Source organism: Trachypithecus francoisi, unplaced genomic scaffold (assembly GCF_009764315.1).
Source record: "Trachypithecus francoisi isolate TF-2019V2 unplaced genomic scaffold, Tfra_2.0 Lachesis_group11, whole genome shotgun sequence".
In the NCBI taxonomy this organism is placed as follows: domain Eukaryota; kingdom Metazoa; phylum Chordata; class Mammalia; order Primates; family Cercopithecidae; genus Trachypithecus; species Trachypithecus francoisi.
Genome location: NW_022681456.1, coordinates 45,470,804 through 45,493,682, shown reverse-complemented (window position 1 = coordinate 45,493,682; position 22,879 = coordinate 45,470,804). Strand labels below are relative to the sequence as shown.

The 22,879-nt window shown below is 33.4% G+C and overlaps 1 protein-coding gene across 4 annotated transcripts in view; it reads right to left on the bottom strand.

Moving 5' to 3' along the window:
* Window positions 1–22,879, bottom strand: part of CEP290 (centrosomal protein 290) — a 94,794-nt gene that overhangs the window by 14,719 nt on the left and 57,196 nt on the right. For all 4 annotated transcript variants that reach the window (XR_004439698.1, XM_033221118.1, XM_033221119.1 and 1 more), the window contains 11 exons: window positions 21,458–21,724; window positions 20,735–20,842; window positions 19,918–20,117; window positions 17,574–17,787; window positions 16,463–16,600; window positions 14,749–14,970; window positions 14,272–14,394; window positions 8,828–8,973; window positions 8,345–8,500; window positions 5,523–5,646; window positions 981–1,115 (listed from right to left, as the gene is read on the bottom strand). Coding sequence is in view for 3 of the 4 variants with exons in the window: in XM_033221118.1 (XP_033077009.1) it covers window positions 981–1,115; window positions 5,523–5,646; window positions 8,345–8,500; window positions 8,828–8,973; window positions 14,272–14,394; window positions 14,749–14,970; window positions 16,463–16,600; window positions 17,574–17,787; window positions 19,918–20,117; window positions 20,735–20,842; window positions 21,458–21,724 (1,833 nt within the window). In the remaining variant the exon portion in view is untranslated. The remainder of the gene's footprint in view (window positions 1–980; window positions 1,116–5,522; window positions 5,647–8,344; window positions 8,501–8,827; window positions 8,974–14,271; window positions 14,395–14,748; window positions 14,971–16,462; window positions 16,601–17,573; window positions 17,788–19,917; window positions 20,118–20,734; window positions 20,843–21,457; window positions 21,725–22,879) is intronic.

Below are 22,879 nucleotides of genomic sequence, written 5' to 3'. Positions count from 1 at the left end.
TAGAATTCTGATTTTAACTGTCCCATATATTGCACATGTAGATCCTTACCCAAGTGTACAGAGCAAAAGGCAAATTAACATCTAACATTGGTTCTATCAATGTAAAAACCCAAATAAGAAGCAGTACCAAAAAAAAAAAAAAGAAAAAAAGTGTAAAAAGTTGGCAGATAAGTGCCCTGAAATAAATAAATAAATACATAAATAAATAAATGAAGTGTGAGAAGCAAGACATAGCTTAACTATATCATTATCAGTAGAATTAACAGATTGCTAACATTCTGGATTAGAAAACAGAACTGAAGCAATTAGCTAGCCAAGAGCAAAAAAGATTCCCATAAATAGGGTAAGACCTGGAAAATCAAAGATTAAAAAATCATTATTAATATCAGAATAAAGTAAAATTTCTAAAATAAATTATTCTTATATTTTACATTGTGATAATTTTTAATGAAATATACCACGTATCTTCCCATCTTAGGACATCTGAACTTGCTATTTCTGTTGTCTGTAATTCTTTTTCTAGTATCTTTATGACCCACTTCTTTACTTCTCCTTAGCTCTCTGTTCATACATCATCTTAATAAGGAAGACCTCCCTTACTACCCTATTATATTTCACCCCTTCCCTCTCCCCATACTCTTTACAGCAATCATGCTTTATTTTTCTCTTTAGCACTAACATTAGATGACATACTATTCAGTGACTTGTTTATTGTCAGTCTTCTCCACTAGAACGTAAGTTCTATGAGTGTAAGGAATTTTTTGACTGTTGTTTCCCAGAATCTGGAGGAGTGTTTCATACAAAGTAGGTTTTCAACAAATAAAGGTTAAAGAGTAAATGTATAAAGTATACCACCACCATGATATTTTAGGAATATGCACTTTTGACTTCTTAACAAGCTAATAAAAGTAAACATAACAACTAAGGAAGGAGTTTTAGGCATTAGATTTCCTAACTATAATACAAAACATTAAATTCACCTTTAATCTTGGCAAATCTTTATTTGCTTGTTCAAGCTGAAATTTCAGTTCAATATTTTCAGACGACAACTTCAAGTTTTCCTTCTGAAGCTCCTGCTCTCTCTGACAATGATCATCTGACTCTATTCCTGAAATCTTCAGTGAAGTGAAATTAGGAATATTTTTAAAGTTTAATAGATAAAAGCCATAAAAGACATACTGGATAAGAAAATACTGTCAAAAGGTAACTTTTTTTCCTCAAAAGAATATGAGAAAATCGGAGGGTTCTAGAGAAAGCCAAAAATAAATAAGTTAGAATACAAAACTTGCAGAACAAAAGGTAATATGGTTTAATTACAATGGAAGGAAAGTCAAGTATGACTTAATAATGTCCACACATATAACGCCTTCATGTATCATTTCACAATGGTTAAACTGATTTATGGTGGCTTCACTAGTCCAAAATAAAGCATGATTATTATCTAACCGCTATGGGTTGAACTGTGTTCCCCTTACCCTCCATATTTTTATATTAAAGTCATAATTTCCAGTACCTCAGAATGTGACTTTATTTGGAGACTGGGTCTTTACAGAGGTATTCAAGTTAAAATGAAATTTTAGGGTAAACCCCATTCGACTATGACTGATATCCTTATGAAAAGGGAAAATCTGGGGATTTAGACACGGAGATATATACAGAAGGAAGATGATATAAAGAAACAGGGAAAAAAAAAGATAACCATTTACAATCCAAGGAGAGAGGCTTGGGAAAGATCTTTCCCTTGAATTGTTCAGAGGAAATCAACCCTGCTGCTGTCTCGATTTTGGACTTCTAGGTCTCCAGAACCAAGACCATAAATTTCTACTGTTTAAGCCACCAAATCTGTAGTAGTCTGTTACAGCCACCTTAGCAAATGAATACACTAGGCTACAAAAGAACTGCCTTAATTCTCTCCTCCTTCGGAAAGCTTTCCTTCATTTTCTGAGCTAAAGTAATGGTTCCCTCCTTTGAAAACCATTAATATTATATCTGCATTTCCTCTGACCTGTATCTACAGTGGGTTATTATTTATGTTCACTGTTAGTTCTCATTCTAAACTTTATTTTTTAAAACTGTGCTTAATTATATTTTTCTACGCATTTTTTCTATAAATTAGAATACCACCTACCTCACAGGACTGTTATAAGCATCATAGGAAAGAATTTTTTTAAAGTATTCAGCACAACTTTTGTTTTTTTCTCCTTTCTTTATTGGCTTGATGGGCTGTAGAGTCGGTTACTCCATCGACATTATGGGTCTTAAAATATATTATTATAAAATATCTGTTATATATGACTTTATAACATCTTTTAGATCTAGTGACTGCATGTGTCCATCTGAGTTTTGTTTAAGGAGATGTGTGTGCATATGCACATATGAAGTAGCAAAAAAAGGAGACAAACATTTTTGTTGATGTATGTAAATCACAAGAATACATTTCCACTTAGTAAGAAAGCTCAAGTATACATTCAAATGCTACCACCATTAGGTTAATACTAGGCAAATTCTACCACTTCACAAGGTTGTCAGTTTTTACATTTTATAAATGAAGGCATTAGACAGGATAACTTTTAACGTTATTTCAGACATGGACATCTGTAATTTCCTGTCCCTGAGCTCTTCTGTCTCCCAAACTTCCTCTCTTCTGTGGTACCTATTTGATTCAGCAAATGATAAACACCTATGAATTTCACCGATTGGTAGATATAAAATATATTAAATATTACAGTAGAGGGTAATTCTATTTGATGAAGATCTCACATGAGGATATTTTTAACACATTTCTCACTAAAATATGATGCAGTTACTATTAGTGATTATGGATCATTTTTCCCTTGTATTTTGAAATAAGAAAACTAGAGGTATTAGTTGATATTGTCCAAATCTGAAAAATAAATTCTAATGAAACTCTCTCTTGTAAACAGAATTACTGTATAATGACCTTCATGAGACTTCCAAACTCTTACAGAAGAACAATCTGGTTAAAAGCCATAAACTGCTTAAAATCAAATTCTTAGTGGCTAGGAGTTAGAAGTCTCAAATTCTTATTTATTGGCACGTGAAAAAAAGTGTTATGAATTAAAACACCTTCAACCATTTTCTCTTAACATAGATATTTAATTTTAGTTAAGGTTTTCATGACTTAGGTGACTGGAGTATCTGAGGTAGACAGTATAAAGAAAAAAACGATAGATTCTATGAACAAACTTTTCTTATTCTGTATCTCAATGTAAGCTAACCAAAAGTAGTATGTACATAGAAAGTTCATAAACTGTTGAGTTAGACTAATATTCTGCAAAGTGCTTTTTGTTTTTGTTTGAGACAGTCTTGTTCTGTTGCCCAGGCCGGGGTAGAGTGGCACAATCTTAGCTCACTATAACCTCAAACTCCTGGGCTCAAGTGATCCGCCCACCTCTGCCTCCCGAGTAGCTAGGACTACAGGTGTGCACAATCACACCAGTTAATTGTTTTTTGTTTTTTGTTTTGGTAGAGATGTAGAGATGAGGTCTCTCAAGGCTGGTCTTCGACTCCTGGCCTCAAGTGCTCCTGCTGCCTTGGCCTCTCAAAGTGCTGGGATTGCAGGCATGAACCACTCTGCCCAGCCTATGTGAAAAATACACTCAGGCACAGAGCCTAACACCATTTATCATTATCATTATTATTATTTTAGAGACAGGGTCTCACTCTGTTGCCCAGGCTGGAGTGCAATAAGGGCAATGTAACATCGAACTCCTGGGCTCAAATGATCCTCCCACTTCAGCCTCCTGAATAGCTAGGACTACAAATGTGTTCCACCACATCTGTCTAAATTTTTTGTAGAGACAGGGTCTGCCCAAGCTGATCCCAAACTCTTGGCTTCAAGCAATTTTCCTGCCTCTGCCTCCCAAAGTGATTACAGGAGTAAGCCACAGCATCCTGCCTGAGCCTAACACAATATAGACAGCAACACATGTAAGTTTCCTTTTCTCATTATAACACAAATATCTGTTATAAAACCTGGGGGAAAAAAAAAAAAAAGCCACGGAAGGAACTTTCTATGTATCTTAGGACGTCGCACAACACTGTAACAAAATTTATTGATGTAATTCACTGCAGTGAAATCTTACTTCTAAATACAGCCTGATGAATTAGAAGTTTCTAAGACAAAACAATCACCTCTAAAGTGCCTTATTTTTGCTATTCATTGATCTAATATAACACTAAGTGAACACCAATTGTAAAAAAAAAAAAAAGCACTAAATTAGAAAATGCATATTCACTAATTTTTGTAGGAACTAGTCAAAAGTTAGAGCTTAAGATAAAGCTTACTAATAGTTAATACTTTTTCTAAATCTTACACACTTTCCCATTTGCACTATAAATGTATGTAAGCTACTTACTAAGAAAATTCAGTTAACAAAGAAATAAAGGACAGCCATGTATCCAAACCAAGGATGCGTCCTTTCTTGGCTGGATGGATGCATCAGTTTCATCACCTGCCTGTGCATCACCCTCAGCACAAGTGAGCCACAGCATCAGCAACTGTCACATAATCACAGTCCTCCACAGCAGATTCTAGAGGTCCATGTAGTTGTTGTGACTCACATCTTCAGCGATGTGTCTCTTTGCTTTCTCACTCTTGCCTATCTTATTCTCTTCCTCATTTTTATGTTCCTGTTTATCATTTTGACAACATTCTTGATTAATTTTACCAACCTTAGGACCATGGTTCATTTTCAAAAAAGGAGTTAAAATCTGCCAAGTTACCATTTGTTGAGGTAAATTGACTTTATTTATTGTTCGGTCTTGACTCTCATTTATTTAATTCAATAGGATCTACAATGTGTTCTAATTTGTATTTTTCATCATTACTGTAATACTATAAAATACTTTTAGGTACCCAATTACGTAAGTCATCCTTGGCACCTAGTCTTTTCCCATTTTTAATTCTGAGTGTTGCCATGATGTTTTTTGGTTCTGAACAAAGTGTTTCTTTTGTGAAAAATATTATGCGTTTGTATTTATTAATAATGGTAACAAGGATAAAACACATAGTTGTGTCACATACCTGATTCTGCTTAAGGTGGAAGAATGAAGACACATGAAAAGAAAAAAGAAACAAAAATAATACACTAAATATTAAAAAAAATCCAACAAACAATTCTACATTAATGAGTAATGAGTTTTTATAAGCTTAAAATATACCATAAATATTTCAATGAAAACAGTCTTGGAACATGTTTTCCTATTTAACCGTATACTACTGCTACAGAAAAATACATAATAACTACACATTTAAAATTCCTAGAAATCATTTATGAGTTTTATGAAAAGCTTCTGAATCTAATTTTACTGTTATTATGTTAAATAGGATTAAATAAATTATTACACATCACTATCTGGCAAAAATAAAAGTTGAATTTACTGTATTACTACTAATGAGAAAGATGTAATGCTTTTGGCCGATTAAGAAAGAAGTTGATTTCACTTTTATGCATTTAAACATGGAAAAAAGAAAAAAACAATAAAAGATATACACTTACTGAAGGCCTAGAGTATGTATCCTTTGAAAGCTGTTTTTCCAAAACATGAAGTTTTTCTTGGAGGTATCTGTTTTGTAAATGTAAATCTTCTACAACAGAATCTCGAGGAAGAGCTTGGTGGGCCCTATGAACAGTAATCAGAGATTCTTTACTGTTCACATTTCAACTTTTCTGTTGTACTATATAAAAATACAAGTATTCACATTTCAACTTTTCTCTGTTGTACTACATAAAAACACAAGACAGAAAAGTTCAGTGTGTTTATTAACGCTACATTTATTTTAAATTCTTCAAACCTTCTAAACTTTACAACAAATAAATTAGGATATCGCAATTAGTATTATAAAATAATCCTCTACAGAGGATTCACTGAAGGGCATCTTTAAATGATGAGTCAAAAAGTATATTTTGATTTATTGAAATACATTAACATTTTTAAAGAACATGCATCTATTTATATGGAATTACATAAGATAGTTAAACTAAAATACTTACTATTTTAAAACATTATATAATAATTGCATAATATCCATGGTCTTCTCAAGAAGCTCAAGGATCTAAAAAGACTCTTACTGATTTCAGATAAAAATTTAACACTTCAAGTCTAAAAACATCCACCTGGCCTACAAGACCCTCCATGGTTTGGCACCTCCACATCTATCCAACCTTACTGTCCAGGAGTCTACCTTTACCTAGGTAAATACAAATCCACTCCTACCCATACATAAAACATTTACTCTTGCCTCGTCTCTGCTAGGGTTCTCCTCCTTGAAATGCCCCTCCTCTTTAATATCTAGATGATTCATAAAATTTAGAAATTCAAACTAGAGTTCAGAGAGAAGACAAATTCAATCTTTTCTATAAAGTATCCTCCAGTTACTTCAGTCCACATGAACTCACATTATTAGAGGGAAAAAAAAAAGAACCTCTAAAAGTAATAGCAGATTTCAAAATTAAAATGATTTGATCCTTTGTAAAACCTGAAAAGAAGAATAAAAGTGTTGTGTTTTGAATGTATGTTTCTACAAAGAAAACCATGGAGGGAAATATCTACTGCTGGAACAAGTCAGTAACTATAAACAAATGTCAAGAGAAAGAAAAATTCCTCAATAATTTGTTTTTTCCCTATCAAGGAAACTTCTAAAATATTTTTAAGAAACAGTAACTTAGAAGGAAAAGGAAAGAATGTGGATTAGAAGCTCATGAGAGTGTTCCTTTAAATAAGTTCAACTTCATATGTTCACATCACATCCATAATGACACAATAGTAAATAGACATTAACAAAGACTAATTAATGGTAATTTTTAAAGATAAATAGAAAAATGTCTATTTACAAAGGGTAAATATTGTCATATCCAAATGTTGCAGGTAGATACCAGCCCTTTACAAAGATCAGTAATATGATCACAGATCATTTGTAAATGTAAAGAAGAAGAAATAGCAAATTATGTAAAACCAACCTAAGTTTACCTTGGAAGAAATGAGTGAAATAGAAGATTAAATAATTTTAGCTGTTGTTAGGAGAAAATTAAAAAGTTTTCAATGTTAACACTATTTTATTTTGCTTTTCACGACCATGACTACATCAGAAGATATAACTTTGCAAAACACACACACACACACAAATCTTAAAAGGCTCTGCTAAGAAATGACATGGAGTGATGCAGGGCAGGGGCGCCTGGTTCCAGGTACAACGAGTAAATACATTCCATATTCTCTCTCCTAAATGCATGGGGCAACCATTTGAGGAATTTGCAAAGGAGTAGAAGGCAGATTACAATGGAATACCAGAATTTAAAGCAGCAGCAAACAGGTGATGAATTTACCTTTTCTTTTATTCTGTTACTGCCTGCCCTGAAGACAACATTATTTGAAACCTGAAGATGGGTATCTGCACTGATGGAGAGAACTCCAGGTAAACCTTCTAATTCTAGCTCAAGTAAAGAGAAAGGGAATGTTTTAACACTCAGAGGGAATATGAAAACACCTCATCTTTTTTTTTTTCTTCTATCTATTCTTTTATGCCCCAACCCTTAACCCATCCCATAGCAGTGGTAATAAAGGCTCCAATGGGAACTCACAGAAGCTAATATTTTTTGGAAGGGAAGTCTCCAGTTGGTAGAGCTATGATACTAAGACGGTAAGGTGAAAGTAGTTTAGTAGTTTTTTTCTTCCTCTTTCTACCCTCCTCTTGCTTGCTTGGCTGCAGAAGTGTGCAACTCCTGAAATACACAGCATCCCTGGGTAACTAAAGCCCCGAATGGAAATCCCTAGGGAAAGAAAGTATCAGAGAGATGGCAAAGAGCGAGGAGCTCAAGGAAGTCCCCCTATACAATTATTTATGAACTTCTGGGCTCACTCTTGAGCTGCAAATGTATAGATTGATTCTAATCAGAATACCAAAGTTTCTAAGAACTGTACTAATAGTACATAGCTCACATAAAAGACCACCAATTGGGAGGTACACAGGCAGGACAGATCTGAAAAGTACTGTAAAGGCTTTGAAAACTGGAATCACAGCCCACAGAAATGAGGTTGGAACTTGTGGCCTGAACCTAATTAGACCAATTGCATGCTAAAACAAAAGTATCTACATTTTTCCATAGAATTTAAACAAGAACCAGAGTCTCATAATAGTCAAAAGATCAAAAATACAATCCAAAATAATGTGTCATATGAAGAACCAGGACTATCTCAATTCACACGGGAAAAGACAACATAACCCAAGCTTAAAACAACACACATTTATTACTTCAATTTCTAAGGGTCAACCAGTTTTTCTTCATTATAATGGGTAGCACATTTCCACACAATAGCTTACCTCATATACAATATATCATTTTCTAAGTCAAGATTTCTCTTTTTTAATTCTTCTAATTCTTTTTCTGACTCCAAAGCTCGTACTCCCAAAACTTGATCAACAGTCATGCCAGTTGTTTTTAGTTTCCTCTGCAAAGTAAGTTTCTCTTTATCAGCTCTGTGGAATTTAACACAGAATCATGAAATATACCATTCAGTGTTTGGCTTTTCAATTGCATACTCATTAATAAACCCATATACAATAATTGTATCATCCTGTATTTGTCATAAGCTAATTTATAACAAGATCACAGGAAAATCCATCTATAATGGCTACAATATATTTAAAACACATTTTCAAGAAAATAAAAAGTAAATCATAGACAATAAATGATCACTTAAACTAGACCATTTCTCATATTATCAACTATGATAAAGCTATATAATTTCCAGGTCACTAAAGGATTTTACACATAATTGGTTTTATAATGATATTTAAACTCACTTGGCAAAAAGATCCTTCAAAGTATTCAACTGCTTTGTTAAAGTAAAGACTTCCCCCTCTTTCTCTTTTAACTTGTTTCGAATTCCTTCTATTTTGGCTTGCCATTTTTTACCTTCTTCCCACCTAATTAATTCTTCTTTAGCATTCTGTAACAATAACGAAGGAGGTATGAAAATTACCAGTATTATTTTAAATTTTCTTTAAGATTTCTCAATTATAATTAACCTAGAAAAACTGTAAACTACTATTTCCTAGAGAATATGTAAATATGTTCTTTTTGATATACAGGTTGAGCATCCCTTATGAAATGCTTGGAACTAGTAGTGTTCTGGAATTTGGATTTTTTTTTTTTTTTTTTTTGATTTTTGGAATATTTGCATATACATAATGAGATATCTTAGGGATAGGTCCCAAGTCCAAACACAAAATTCACTTATGTTTCATATACACCTTCTACATATAGCTTGGAGGTAGTATCACACAATATTTTTAATAATTTTGTACGTGAAACAAAGTTTTGACTGCATTTTGACTGTGACTCATCATATGAGGTCACGTAAGAATTTTCCACTTCTGGCACAATATTGGTGCTCAAAAAATTTTGTATCTTGGAGCATTTCAGAAGTTTGGACTAGAGATGTTTAACCTGTATAACTCCTAGAATCTTCAGGCATGCCAAGCTATTAGGAAAACTGCTCTTTAGGCTAACTGTGCTTTATTCTATCACAAGACAAACAAAATTCTGGGAGACAGTTCTGACTAATGCCAATACCCTTCAGGAGTCTTTAAATGAAGATTCTAATACAATCATGACTAGAGTAAGCTTCTAACAAGAATCCTACGTACAAATGACCGACCTCATCTGTTACCCCATGACAACTTCCTAGCATCAGAGCCCCTTCAAGTCTTCAATGTACATTACTTCAGTCATTTGACAGATACTTATTTAGTGCTAACCATGTGCCAAGTACTACTCTAGAGGCACTAGGAATAGAACAAATGAATAAAATCAGATAAAAAACTGTATCTTCAGGAATCTTACTATCTAGTTTACGCTAGTTGGCTAGGTAGACTGGGGAGAAGGGAGCAAACTATACAGATAACAAAACAAGAAACAAATCTAAATCTAATCTGTAGTTAAGTTAGCTAGTTTTAAGTGCTAAAAAGAAGAAGAAGAAGAAGAAAAAAGAAATGGAAGGGAATTAGGGCTTTTCAGGGGTAGGTGTCATGGCTTATTGTAACTATGATAAAGGAGCCAAAGAAAGCCTATCCAATGCAGAATAGTCTCATGCACTGAACAATTTTCAAATGTTTTACTGGATATTAATACAGTAAAAAATTCTGCTTACACTGGTCTGAGCTAAGAATTTATCTCCAACTAACACATTAACACTAAGTAATTTTTTAATGGTTTTACTATACACTAAGTAAGATTATAGACATTGTTTTGCTGAGAACTGCACCAACAATTTGTTTACCATTTTGGAAATCAAATTACAAATGGCAATACCATCATGATCCATGAGTTGCCAATAGAACACACTTGTGTCAGTCTGCATTTGTAGCTTTGAATTCACATTAACGAAGATGCAAGCACATGACTAGTTCATTATATTTTCCAATGGAGTCATGCCAAAGCTTTCACATGTTGAAATATGAATATTCCTTTTACGTCCCCCCTATATATTTCATTTAGGACATTCATAATGACATTTTTGAAATTATGTAAGTAGGTAGAGTTTGTGTTAACTATGAATTTCAATTATAATAATAAAGGGGAAATTATGAAACATTATATTTTTTATTAAAGAGAGTGATGAATCTGAAAGGGTTGAGAAGCATGGTTTAAAGTCAAATTCCTGGTGTGACGGCTCATGCTTGTAATCCCAGCACTTTGGGAGGCTGAGGCAGGAAGATCGTTTGAGCCCAGAGTTCAAAGACAAGCCAGGGCAACATAGTAAGACACCATCTCAAAAAATTAAAAAAAATATGAAATAAAGCCAAATTCTCACTAAGATTAGTTGTTCTATCAAAACGACCTTCTCAAATACTGGAGAACTATATTCTCCAATTCTCTTCTCTAATACTAATCAATTTTTTACCTTATTTAATTCAGCTAATAAGTGCCCTTTAAAAAATGTAAAAACCTCAGGTTGGGTGTGGTGGTTCACACCTGCAATCCAGCACTTTGGGGGGCCAAGGCAGGCAGATCACCTGTGGTCAGTAGTTTGAGACTAGCCTGGCCAACATAGTGAAATCCCATCTTTACTAAAAATTCAAAAATTAGCCAGTTGTGGTGACAGGCACCTGCAATCCCAGCTACTTGGGAGGTTGACACAGAAGAAGCGGTTGAAACCGGGAGGCAGAGGTTGCAGTGAGCAGAGATTGTGCCATCGCACTCCAGCCTGGGTGACAAGAGTAAAACTCTGTCTCAAAAAAAAAAAAAAAAAAAGTAAACACTTCACTAAGTGGTTGATAGTTATTAATTTCACTTTTTCTTAAAGATGTACAAGAATTTTTCTGTACTCCCAGAAATGTAAATACTAGTGGGGGACATAAGATATGTAATTAAATAATCCTGCAGCATACAGTACTTTGTTGGGTTTGGACAATTCATCCCACCTGGCATTACCTGCTAAATTAAGATTAAGAGAACCAAGACTGAAAAAATAATTGAAAAATAATAAGAAAAACAACGAAGGTGAATGGTACCATGGGTATTGTGGTGTTATTACATACAGGCTTTTGTCCATGGTTCCTGGCTTGTAACTCTCATAGCCCTTGTCATCGTCTTTAGTTATAATATTGAGTACATTAGACCTCTGGAGCAGAACTCAGAAAAGAGTCTCTCTGACCTTCTCCTGTCCTCCTTTCACCTGCCCTAAGGCAGGACTGTAAACTTCCCCTGCCTTTCTGACTGGGTCTTAAAACCTAATACGAGGGGGTCCTGCCCCACACCCTAGGAGAAGAAATACTGATGTCAGGAAACTTCCCTAAAAACCCAAGAGGACTGGGTTCAAAGAGGTTCTGAAGAACTGAACATGTGGAAGTTTCTAGAGGAAGGTGGCACCCCAGAAGGGCATGGAAGTTCCACACCCCTTCCCCCATATTTCTTCTCACACATCTCCTAACCTGTATCCTTTTTAATAACCGTTATTATAAACTGGTAAACGTAAGTAAATGTTTCCCTGAGTTCTGAGAGTGACTCCAGGAAATTAATCAAACCCGAAGCTGGAGGCTGGGGTTGTGGGGACTCCAGAAGTCTTGGAGGCCAGGACTTGTGACTTGATCTGAAGCAAGATCTCCATGGGATCTGACACTATCTCCAGATAGATGGTGAATTGAATTGGATGACACCCAGTTGGCGTCTGCTGCAAAACCAACTGCTTGCTTGCTGATGTGGAGAAATCTCCACATATTCTGGGGGTCACAGAAGTTTTTTGCATTGATTGTTGTTATGGTTTGAGGGCAAGATAAACATATGGTTTGAGAACTTTTTCTAATATAGGTATGTTCTAGACTGAATGACAAGAGGGAAGAAGACGGGATGATAGGAGAGTAGTTCTCTTTTCATGTTTTCTGTACCAAAAGCTTCATATGCATAGATCTCAGAATAATATTATTAAAACATTTAAAAATTTATATTCATTCAACAAATACTGAGCATCTACTATGTGCCAGGGATTGTTCTAGGTGCTGGGAATACAATAATAAATAAAATAGGCAAAGTTCCTGCCATCAAAGCTTATGGTCTAATAAAAAAAAAAAAGAAAAAGATGAATATACAGACAAGTACATGTCTAGTACGTTAAGACAGTAATAAATGCTAAGAAGAATGAAATGCAAGGCACAGGTGTGGGTTTTGTTATATAGGTAGACTACAAATGCTGTTTACAGAGAAAAAGGTACTAAAATTTCCAAACAATATGAAAGCATTTCTTGAGTATAAATTAGAAATGCCCAAGCACTATAGAACCCCCAAAAATATTCTCACTAGATTCCTGAATACCAATTTTAATATTGGGCATAGACCCCTGTGTTCTCTTTCTAATTAGTAATAAAATCTTACACCGCTATGGACGTGATGGCTTACAAAAGACTTCCGCATATCTTATCATTTTATGTAAAATAATCCTAAGAAACCGGCAATACAGATAGTATTATTCCCACTTTAAGGAAGAATAAACTGAATAAATAAACTGAAAAAACTGAAGCATAGAAGAGTCCAGGCAAAGCCACAAGGCTCTTAAAGCATTCTGATAGGAATCAGGTTAGAAACTGGTATAGAAACATACCAGTTAGGAACAAACATACCACTTTCTAACCTATCCCCATTTAAGGATAAGATTAGGCCTATCCCAATTAGGGAGTTAGCAAAGATGGAAATCCAAAAGAGTAAGGACACTTTGATCTTACAGTTTTCACCAGCAAAGCTTCTGACAGCAAGCATGTTGTGACTCCATGCAAATAGTGTCATCAGAATTACACTGACATCAATGATTTTTCATAGAAAATTTTTGGAGCATACTCTTTTAAGAAATTTGAATTCCATTACCTATTTTCTATTCAATGCCTTTAAAGACATAATTTTCTTTTCCATTTTCATGTTATTGAAATTATTTTGCAGATATTAAATATTTTCTGGGTAAATTTTATAATAAAAATTTTTCCTAACCATAGCTCCTCCATACTGATTTTCTTCAAGGGTAAATATTACTGCTAACACCAACATTTCCCGGTTCACTTTCGATATTTTGAATGTTACCAACAAGTTATCTCCAATTTATTGTCCATAACAAATTTAATTACATATATTTTAGCCAATTTTAGTTTTTGGGGGGGTTATTTCAATTAGTAATCTTTATTACAAAACAGTTTACTATGAACTATAAAATTTTAAGCAATTTCTCCCACAGTATTAATCTATGAGCAGATTGGTTACTGATTAATACCGCAAATACTGAATATATTCCGAATCACTTTGCTTTCTGAAAAAGCAGCCTAGTCTCCTGAAGGATAAAAAGAACCTATTTGGGTCAAAGTGTGGGTCTTAAAATGCCTATCTTTCTGTCCCAAAAGTCAAAAGCACCAACTTGTGTAAATGATTACTTTGGAGAGAAATGATACACAGTTGAATATGTAAGGTGTGAAGGAACTTTAGAGGTACTCTAATGTCAGAAAGATACATGGAATTGATGTAGTAATTTCCAAGTAAGAGTTACATTACAGGTATCTCCTCAAGTAGACTGTAAATTCCTACAGAATGGAAACTTACTTTAGACTTTTCTATGCTATCCAATACTACTTATAGTCCTCAAAATTAATACAGAATTAATACAGCCAGATTCTCAAATTAAAGTAGTATATTAACTGTTAATCAACTATGTATTTAACTTACTCTGTCACTACCTTAAGCATATTAGTCAGCATGTTTGTTCACATACCTTTTCTTTCATAGGTTTTAGGTCTACTTCATCCACCTTTCCTTCTAACTGGCTCTCTAGTTTTTTAATTTTCCTTTGGAGTTCTTCAATTAGACTTTGTTTATTATCTATCAGGGGTTTGCCCTAAAAAATAAAATGGATCTTAATATTTTTACAAATAAATATAAAACAAAATAGACAGTAAATATTTCAATTATATAATAGAAACTTTCTGAAGCTATCACTGACCATAATTTCTAAATGACACTTTTAATACATAAGATAATCCGGTAGCTGCTTCCGCATTTTAACAAAATATACTAATATGCTAGTCTAGAACTATAACCATAATAGAAGTCACTGAAGAAATTAATTACATTAATCAAAATGATTTGAAAGTCAGTTTTAACAGATATCAACGATAAAATTATAAAGTAGAAATAAACTACTGCCTCTATATTGTAAATCAGATGTTATTAGAGTTAAATATAAAATTACCTGTAACCCACTTGTTAGTCTTTTAATTTGCCTTTTCAGTTCATCATTCTCTTGATCAATTTCATCTTTCTCTCTAAGTATTTTATTATAGGCTTTTTGTTTTTTTTGCAGTTCATTATTTAAGTCATTCAAATTATCAGTTAGTGAGTTTTCTCTGTTTTTACTTGTTTTAAGTGCTTCTTTCAATTTTAAAAGATTTTCATTTAAATCTTCAACTTGTGTCTAACAAGAGAAAAAGAAAGGTATTATTCATGAGTCTTCATCAACTATCAATGATAACAGGAACATAAAACAGAAAATATAAAAAAAAAACATTATAAAAAAATTTCAGTCTGAATTTTTAAGTACACAAGGGAAAAAAATAACAAACTACATATATTTTTCCATATTCATGTCAAATCTACCTTGAAAAAAGTCGACCTTGAGAAAAAAAAAATAAAACTAGTATAAAGCAATTCATCTTCAACAAACACCCACAAACAAAATTTTATCAAATATGCACATTTCATTTTGGCTGAATTAATTAAATAAGTATATAACAGTATATATGGCAATGTTTTAAACACTATGAAGCATAAGAGTAGTATAGAACAAATCTCTGACTTGAAGTAATTTCTAACCTACTTTATAAAGATAAGACATAAAAGGGTAACTCACAATACTAGACAATATGTATGCCATTAGAAAGGAGTTCCTAGCTGTCCTATGGTGAGAATGATGGGGACACACTGTATGTTTCCACCTATAGGATATTCTGGAAAAGGTGAAACTACGGAGACAGTGAAAAGATCACTGGTTGCCAGGGATTTGGTGTGGTGCAGAGGGAGGAATGAAGAAGAGAAGCACAGAAGATTTTTAGGGCAGGCCGGGCGCGGTGGCTCAAGCCTGTAATCCCAGCACTTTGGGAGGCCGAGACGGGTGGATCACGAGGTCAGGAGATCGAGACCATCCTGGTCTACACGGTGAAACCCCGTCTCTACTAAAAAATACAAAAAAACTAGCCGGGCGAGGTGGCGGGCGCCTGTAGTCCCAGCTACTCGGGAGGCTGAGGCAGGAGAATGGCGTGAACCCGGGAGGCGGAGCTTGCAGTGAGCCGAGATCGCGCCACTGCACTCCAGTCCGGGCGACAGAGCGAGACTCCGTCTCAAAAAAAAAAAAAAAAAAAAAAAAAAGAAGATTTTTAGGGCAGTGAGAATACCCTGTATAATACTATAATGATGGATACATATCATTATACATTTGTCTAAACACACAGAGTGTAAAACACCAAGAGCTAAAACAGAGGTAAACTTGGACTTTGGGTGATTATGATGTATCACTCTAAGTTCATCAATTGTAACAAATGTACCACTCTCCCAGCAGGAGATATATGGGAAATCTCTGCACCTTCCTCTCAATTTTGCTGTGAACCTAAAATTGCTCTAAAAAAATTAAGTCTTAACAAAAATCCTAACTAAAATATTTCTTAAATTTAATTTCATTAGAAAGAGTAGTTCATAATAGTCTATCCTTTCCTAATCCCCAAGATGATAATCAGTAAATGAATATCATAAAGAGACTTATTGTTGAAAAATGCATGTGTGTGTCTATGTCTATCCACCAACAGTACATTAAAATTCCCTATTCATCAGCAAAATTACTATGTATCATAGTGAATTATCTTCCAAAAGGAATTATCAGAAATTTTGTTACATTAACATGTGTTGATGTTCACCTTTAGCTCTCTAGTATGTCGATCAACGATTTGTTGAACATTGAGATGGGCCTCTTTTTGAGAAGTTGCAGAAATAATACGCTCTTCAGCAGCTGCTGTCATTTCTGCCCGGAGTTCTAAAAGTGCTCGACTAAGTGCCTAAAAATTACAAAATAAAAAATGTACTTTTTAAAGGAAAACTGTCATTTTATATGAACAACACATGATACAAAAAATAAACAAGCTTTATTACTCCCTACTATTTTCCTAAAATACTATGAGTTTAATGGAACATATTTCACAAATTAACAACTCAACTTTTTCAAATAAACCTTTTGTAATTACTTACACTCAATTCTTTCCACATTGAATGTGAAAGTTCAAAATTATAATAATGATTTTGAGAACTCAGCATTAAATCAAGCTATTACAAAAATCAGATATGTTTGGTTTTCAAATATCCAAGTTTAGAAATTTATATTACTCACTTAGTACATCCTTCCATATGAAATTAATTGAATTTAGGTAGACAACAAAAGGACTAGGAAAGGCTTCAAGTTTACCCATAAATTTCATGAGTTAGCACAGAAAAACACCAGCACCTTCTAAAACAATTTAAATAGATCAAATCTGAGATAATCTTAAAACCTAATAAATCAGAATATCCTTCCCACAAAATCATCTCTATGACCCCCTTTTTTCATCTCTCCTTTTTGTCATTATAATACTTCCCTCAATCCCTCAAATTGTTCGCAATTGTTTATTTGTTAAAAAGAGCCTTAGTAGCAAAAAATCCCAGTAGAAAAAAAGAAAATACAATGTAAGGTATATTATATGTATATTTTTGTAAGGTACATTAAGATTTTTCCTCATTTCATATAGATAATTCAAAAATCAGATTGACAGCATAAAAAGATAAATTGGACTATATTTGCCCTCAAAAACAGCATTTAATAAAGCCATTTAACAGAATTGTCTAAAAGACCTTGTTTAACAACATAAGATAAAGCTCATACTTTTTATTACAACACAGAGATTTATACTACCATCTTTTATAAATTTACAAATCTTCTCTAAAAGCAATCTACCACACATTTTTCCTAAATGTTGATAATTTTCTGTTGTTACTTACTTTCTGTTGTTTCTCTTTCAAGGCTAATTGGCTTTTTAGCCGTTCTACTAGATTTCTCATTGTAGTTGTTGGAGCTCTTGAATTTGCTTCTTTTTGAGCCTGAAGTTCAGATTTTAAACACTGTGACTCCTTTTGTGACTGGTCCAGAAGATACCTTAAATCCTCTACTTCTGCTTTTACTTTTTTCACTTCATCTTCATGGTTTTCTTGGAGCCTGATGTAAATAAACATGTGTGTGTGTGGTTTTTTTTTTTTTTTAATTTTTAATTTTTTTGAGACCCAGTCTCACTCTGTTGCCCAGGCTGGAGTGCACATGTGCAATCTCGGCTCACGGCAACCTCCACCTCCCAGATTCAAGTGATTTTTTTGCCTCGGCCTCCTGAGTAGCTGGGACTACAGGAGTGCACCATCAGGCCCAGCAAATTTTTGTATTTTTAGCAGAGATGGGGTTTCACCATGTTGGCCAGGCCAGTTTGAACGCATGACCTCAGGTAATAAGCCTGCCTCGGCACCCCAAACTGCTGGGATTACAGGCATGAGCCACCGCACCTGGCCAAACACATGTAATTAATAGAGTGGTTGCTGCAATTAATACCTTGATTAATACAAATTTCACACAGGGCAAATGTTCAGTCCTAACTATCCTTACAATCTAAATCTTGATGCAGGCACCCAAATCCAAAGAAGAATAATTCTTTATTTCACTTAACTACTCTTAAACTTAACAACACGTTTTTCTTCTAGTTTCTAATAGTTTTGGCAACAATCCTATCAAGTTATTTTGTGACTCTAGTCAAATAATATAGAGAATGAACAAAAGGGCATTTTCGATACTATGGCTCTTGTCAAATGTGACTGCTTCCTCTATATGATAGTTTCCTAACCACACTACCAGTAACATTTTTGAGTGGATAATTCTTTTTACTTAAGAAATCACACAGATCCATAATTTCCTAATATACATCAAAATAGGCACACAGCGAACACAAGTACAATTTTGGGCTACAATGACATGGTAAGGTACACAACAATAACTTCAAGTATTTCATGTGGAAAAAAAATTATGTAAGGTATTTCAAAAGATTATGATTTTCTACACCCACAAATTGGATGCAAAAGCACAAGACATTTTATACTCCAAAACATGACAGAAATTTACTAGACCAAAAATAACATCTCATGTACAAAATTTAATAGAGTGAGGAAAAGAGACTGAAAATACACATATGCTGTTGCCAATTTTCCTTCTTTTAGAAAGTAATTTCTTAACAGTGGCAGCTCTTTAGCAAAGCAAAAATAGTGTTAATTCTGTCAGACATATTTGAATAAATGTGTAAAGAATCAAAGGCTCTAACAGGGGCTTGAGAGCTGAAATGGAATTATAAGTCAAGTAGTTCAACTTTCTCATGTTTTCTCAGATAATAAAATTTAGGACCATAGAGATAATACTATAATGATTAGAAACTACGTAACTACAAACCTATTTTGAGCTTAAAATCTACGTTCTGATAAATTGGTTGAACAATGTTTAGAATCTCTACTATATGCCAGACACTCTTATAAGTGTGTAAATAAGTTTTTTATCTGTATGTTATTTGACAGTTTTCAAATTACTTTCATACGTGGTATAATTTGACCTTCATATAACCACCCTGAAAGGGCCAGGGTAAGTACTGCTATTAACATTTTAAAGATGATGAGGCCGGGTGCAGTGGCTCAGGCCTGTAATCCCAGCACTTTGGGAGGCCGAAGTGGGCGGATCACTTGAACTCATGAGTTCGAGACCAGCCTGGGCAACATGGAGAAACCTTGTCTCTACAAAAATACAAAAAACTACCCAGGTGTGCTGGCACCTGCCTGTACTGCCAGCTACCCTGGAGGCTGAGGTGGGAAGATGGCTTGAGCCCAGAAGGTCAAGGTTGCCGTGAGCCGAGATTATGCCACTACACTCCAGCCTAGGCAATAGAGCCAGACCTTTCGCAAAAATAAATAAATAAATAAAACAATAAAAATAAATAAATAAATAAGATGAAACGGAGGCTCGAACAAGGTAAAAATGAGATTCTGGAAAAGAATCTGTATTGGCTTTTCAGTCAGACTGACTAGTTTCAAATTATGGCTTTCCCATCTACTCCCAGGCATGCTATTAAGCATTCCTGAGGCCATATCCTCTCTATAAAATAGGGAAAATGATAACATATGTAATCAGTAGTCCTGAGGATAAAAATGAGACAATATACTTAAAAGTCTTAGAACAGTGCCTAGCATAGCAAACACTTATGTTTATCTTCATTATATCATTATTACCATTTGCCTATTTTTACAATACATTTTGAAGACTTACCGTAATTTGATATTTTCAAATTCTTTTACTTTTAATTCAGTGATTTCTCTTTGTCTCTCTAAATCTTGTGACACTTTCTTTAGTTTGATCAAGAGTGAGGAGAGAGAGTCATCTTGTTCTGCTACTGTCTGCTCCATCTCAGCCAGACGAATAAAATGCTTGTTGGTAGGAACTGGAGTGGGAGACTGTTTCATTAAATCCTATAAAATATGAATATATTAGCAATAGGCATGCATAATTCAATGCCATATTTATTCTATATTTTTAAATTGGTTCCTCATATGATCAAAATATAATATCTACTCTAAAATTTAATGATTTAATAGATAATGAAGGCTTAAAGAAGACAGGAGATACAGACCTCATTCTTTGTATTTACAATAGCTAGCAAAGTGTCTACATGTAGCAGGAGATCAATAAATGTTGACTGAATTAATGAAGTAAGGCTCAAATATGCTAAGGTTATACATTAAAAGATGAAAGACACATCATTTCACACATATGGAACAGAATGGTCAAAACAGGCAAATATGAGCTGAATTCTGGAAGTCAGATATAGGTAAACTTATAGTGAATAGAATTTGAAAAGAAAGGCAGGTAGGTTCATAGAAGATTGAGTATATAGCTAAGGAGTATAAATATAATTTTGTGAACAGTGATGAGCTCAGGAGGAAGAATGATCAGAGCTATGTTTTCAGAAGATTATTTTGGCAACAAAAAGGGTAACTTCTCTTCCAAAAAAGGAGAAGAGAACTGAATTTTAATTTACTTGGTCTAAAAATCAATAAAGAATGGAACAAAATTCTTAGAATCTTACCCAAGCTGTTTGTTTGAATTTATTTAGTGAACTATCAGCCTGTAGTTCTAATTTGTGATGAAGAATATGAAGGTCTTCCTCATGTTTCTTCACAATTTCTCTTTGCTCCTGTTTTAAAGAAAATCAAAACTATATCTTAAATTATGATTAAAATAAATTCACTTTCTCTTTAATCTTCTAAAATTCCTTCGAGATGAGGAAGAAACAGTATCTCCATATATGTATGTATTTAGACCGGTATATATGTTCCCTCACACAATGTTCAAGTTGACAGGCCCAGCCTCAGTTCGTAATGTATTCTGAACATTAGAATAACACGTATCTATCATCTTTTAACTTATTTCTAGAAAAAATTAAATGTCAGCTTTCACCCACAAAGTTCTAACAAATCTGATTTCTACTGATTACCAGTGTGATATATTTCATTCCACCCTATTGCCTTAATCCTCACCTATAAACTAAATTAAAATATTTTTCAAAATCATGTTATTTCACCATGATAGCTACTCCTGGTTTATTTAGTCAGTGTGTAAGAGAGATACATTTACACAAACTGCCAATTTTACTGATAGAGGTGTAATCCAATCACATGCAAGTCACAATTCTTAAATAGAATCATTTGAAAGCAAGAAAACAACTACCACTTTAAGGTAAAATAATATTTAGCATTTGCTTAAAAAAACTAATACATGAAACAGTATAACTCATAATATAATAAAATACCTCTCTGGCTTTTTCTAGAAGATGTTGATACTTCTTTAATACTTCTTCTTTTTGATTTAACCTTGCTTGCATGTTTGCAATGGTTTGATGAGCAATTTTCAAAGTGTGGTGAGATTTGGGTTCCATTTCTTTTCTCCCTAGCTCAGCTATGAGCTTTTCTCTTTCTGCAGTGGCAGGCAATCGAAGCCTCAGTTCATTGATTACTTTGTCTCTTGACAGTATATTTTGTTCTGCTAACCTTAAAGCAGATTCTTTCTCTTTCACCTTCTGCAATGATTAAATCATAATAGATCATTAAAGTATCTTTTTTCCTTTAAAATGCTTCATCTGAATTTTAGATTAGTTATTAGCAAAAAAAAAAATTCACTTTATTTTTCACATCATATGCACAATAGTCATTTGATATTTAATAAGGTTAAACTAATTCTAATTGACAACAGTTATTTGCATGCTTATTTATAAGAATATTACATATGTTAGAAACTTCATTGTTATGATGAAAATAAAATTTAATTAAGGTACTTTATCAAGATTTATTACAGTTCAGAACTATAAAAGTGTGGTGGTACTAGATTTAGGAAGAATGTGTAATAAATTATTTATTTTATTTTGGTCCATTGACTAGCTGAGCATTAGAAGACTAATCTATAAGTCAGTTAAGTACAAAACTGGAATTTTAGTGGCCCAAGTCAATAAATTACTATTATAAAATCTGCAGCTTATTAAAACAAAAGAGAAAAAATCAGAAACATTTTTACTCTTCAAGAGGATTAAGGTGGGTATTTTAAATTAAGTAATTCAATGGCAATTCACATAAATGCCAAATCTTACAATTACTGAAGATCTAAGTTTTACTTAAAAATGTATAGTTTTACTTGAAAAACTCCTTTATGTATATTTTTAAATGTATTTATAGTTAATATATTTAGATGAAAACTAAAATGAAAATCATATTCAGTTTACATTATTTTCTGAATAATTTAATGAAGATAACAGATTTGATCACCTACTAATCAAATTCAAGAACTAAGTTAAAACAGAAAGTAATTTCTAATTTATCTTCAGCCCTTTAACCATGCATAAAAGGGAATGAACTGAAAACTGATTCATAGATTATATAACATGCACTTCAAAGTAAAACCAAAAAAATAAGAATAAAGAGATCATATAAGGGAAGACAATATATTGCTCATAGAGCTACAATTAAATGCTTTTTGTTTCCTTTCATATTCAATGTACCTAAAGGTAACAAGTAGTAATTAAATAGTGAATTCAAATTAATTATATCTGCTGTTCATTATCAGCTATTAGAAACATTATAGTAGAATAGAAAAACAGTGAAATTAGCAAGAGATTCATCATTCTATGCATTGTCCTCATAAAGAAATATTATTTAGAAAGCCCCCCAAACATACCAAATAA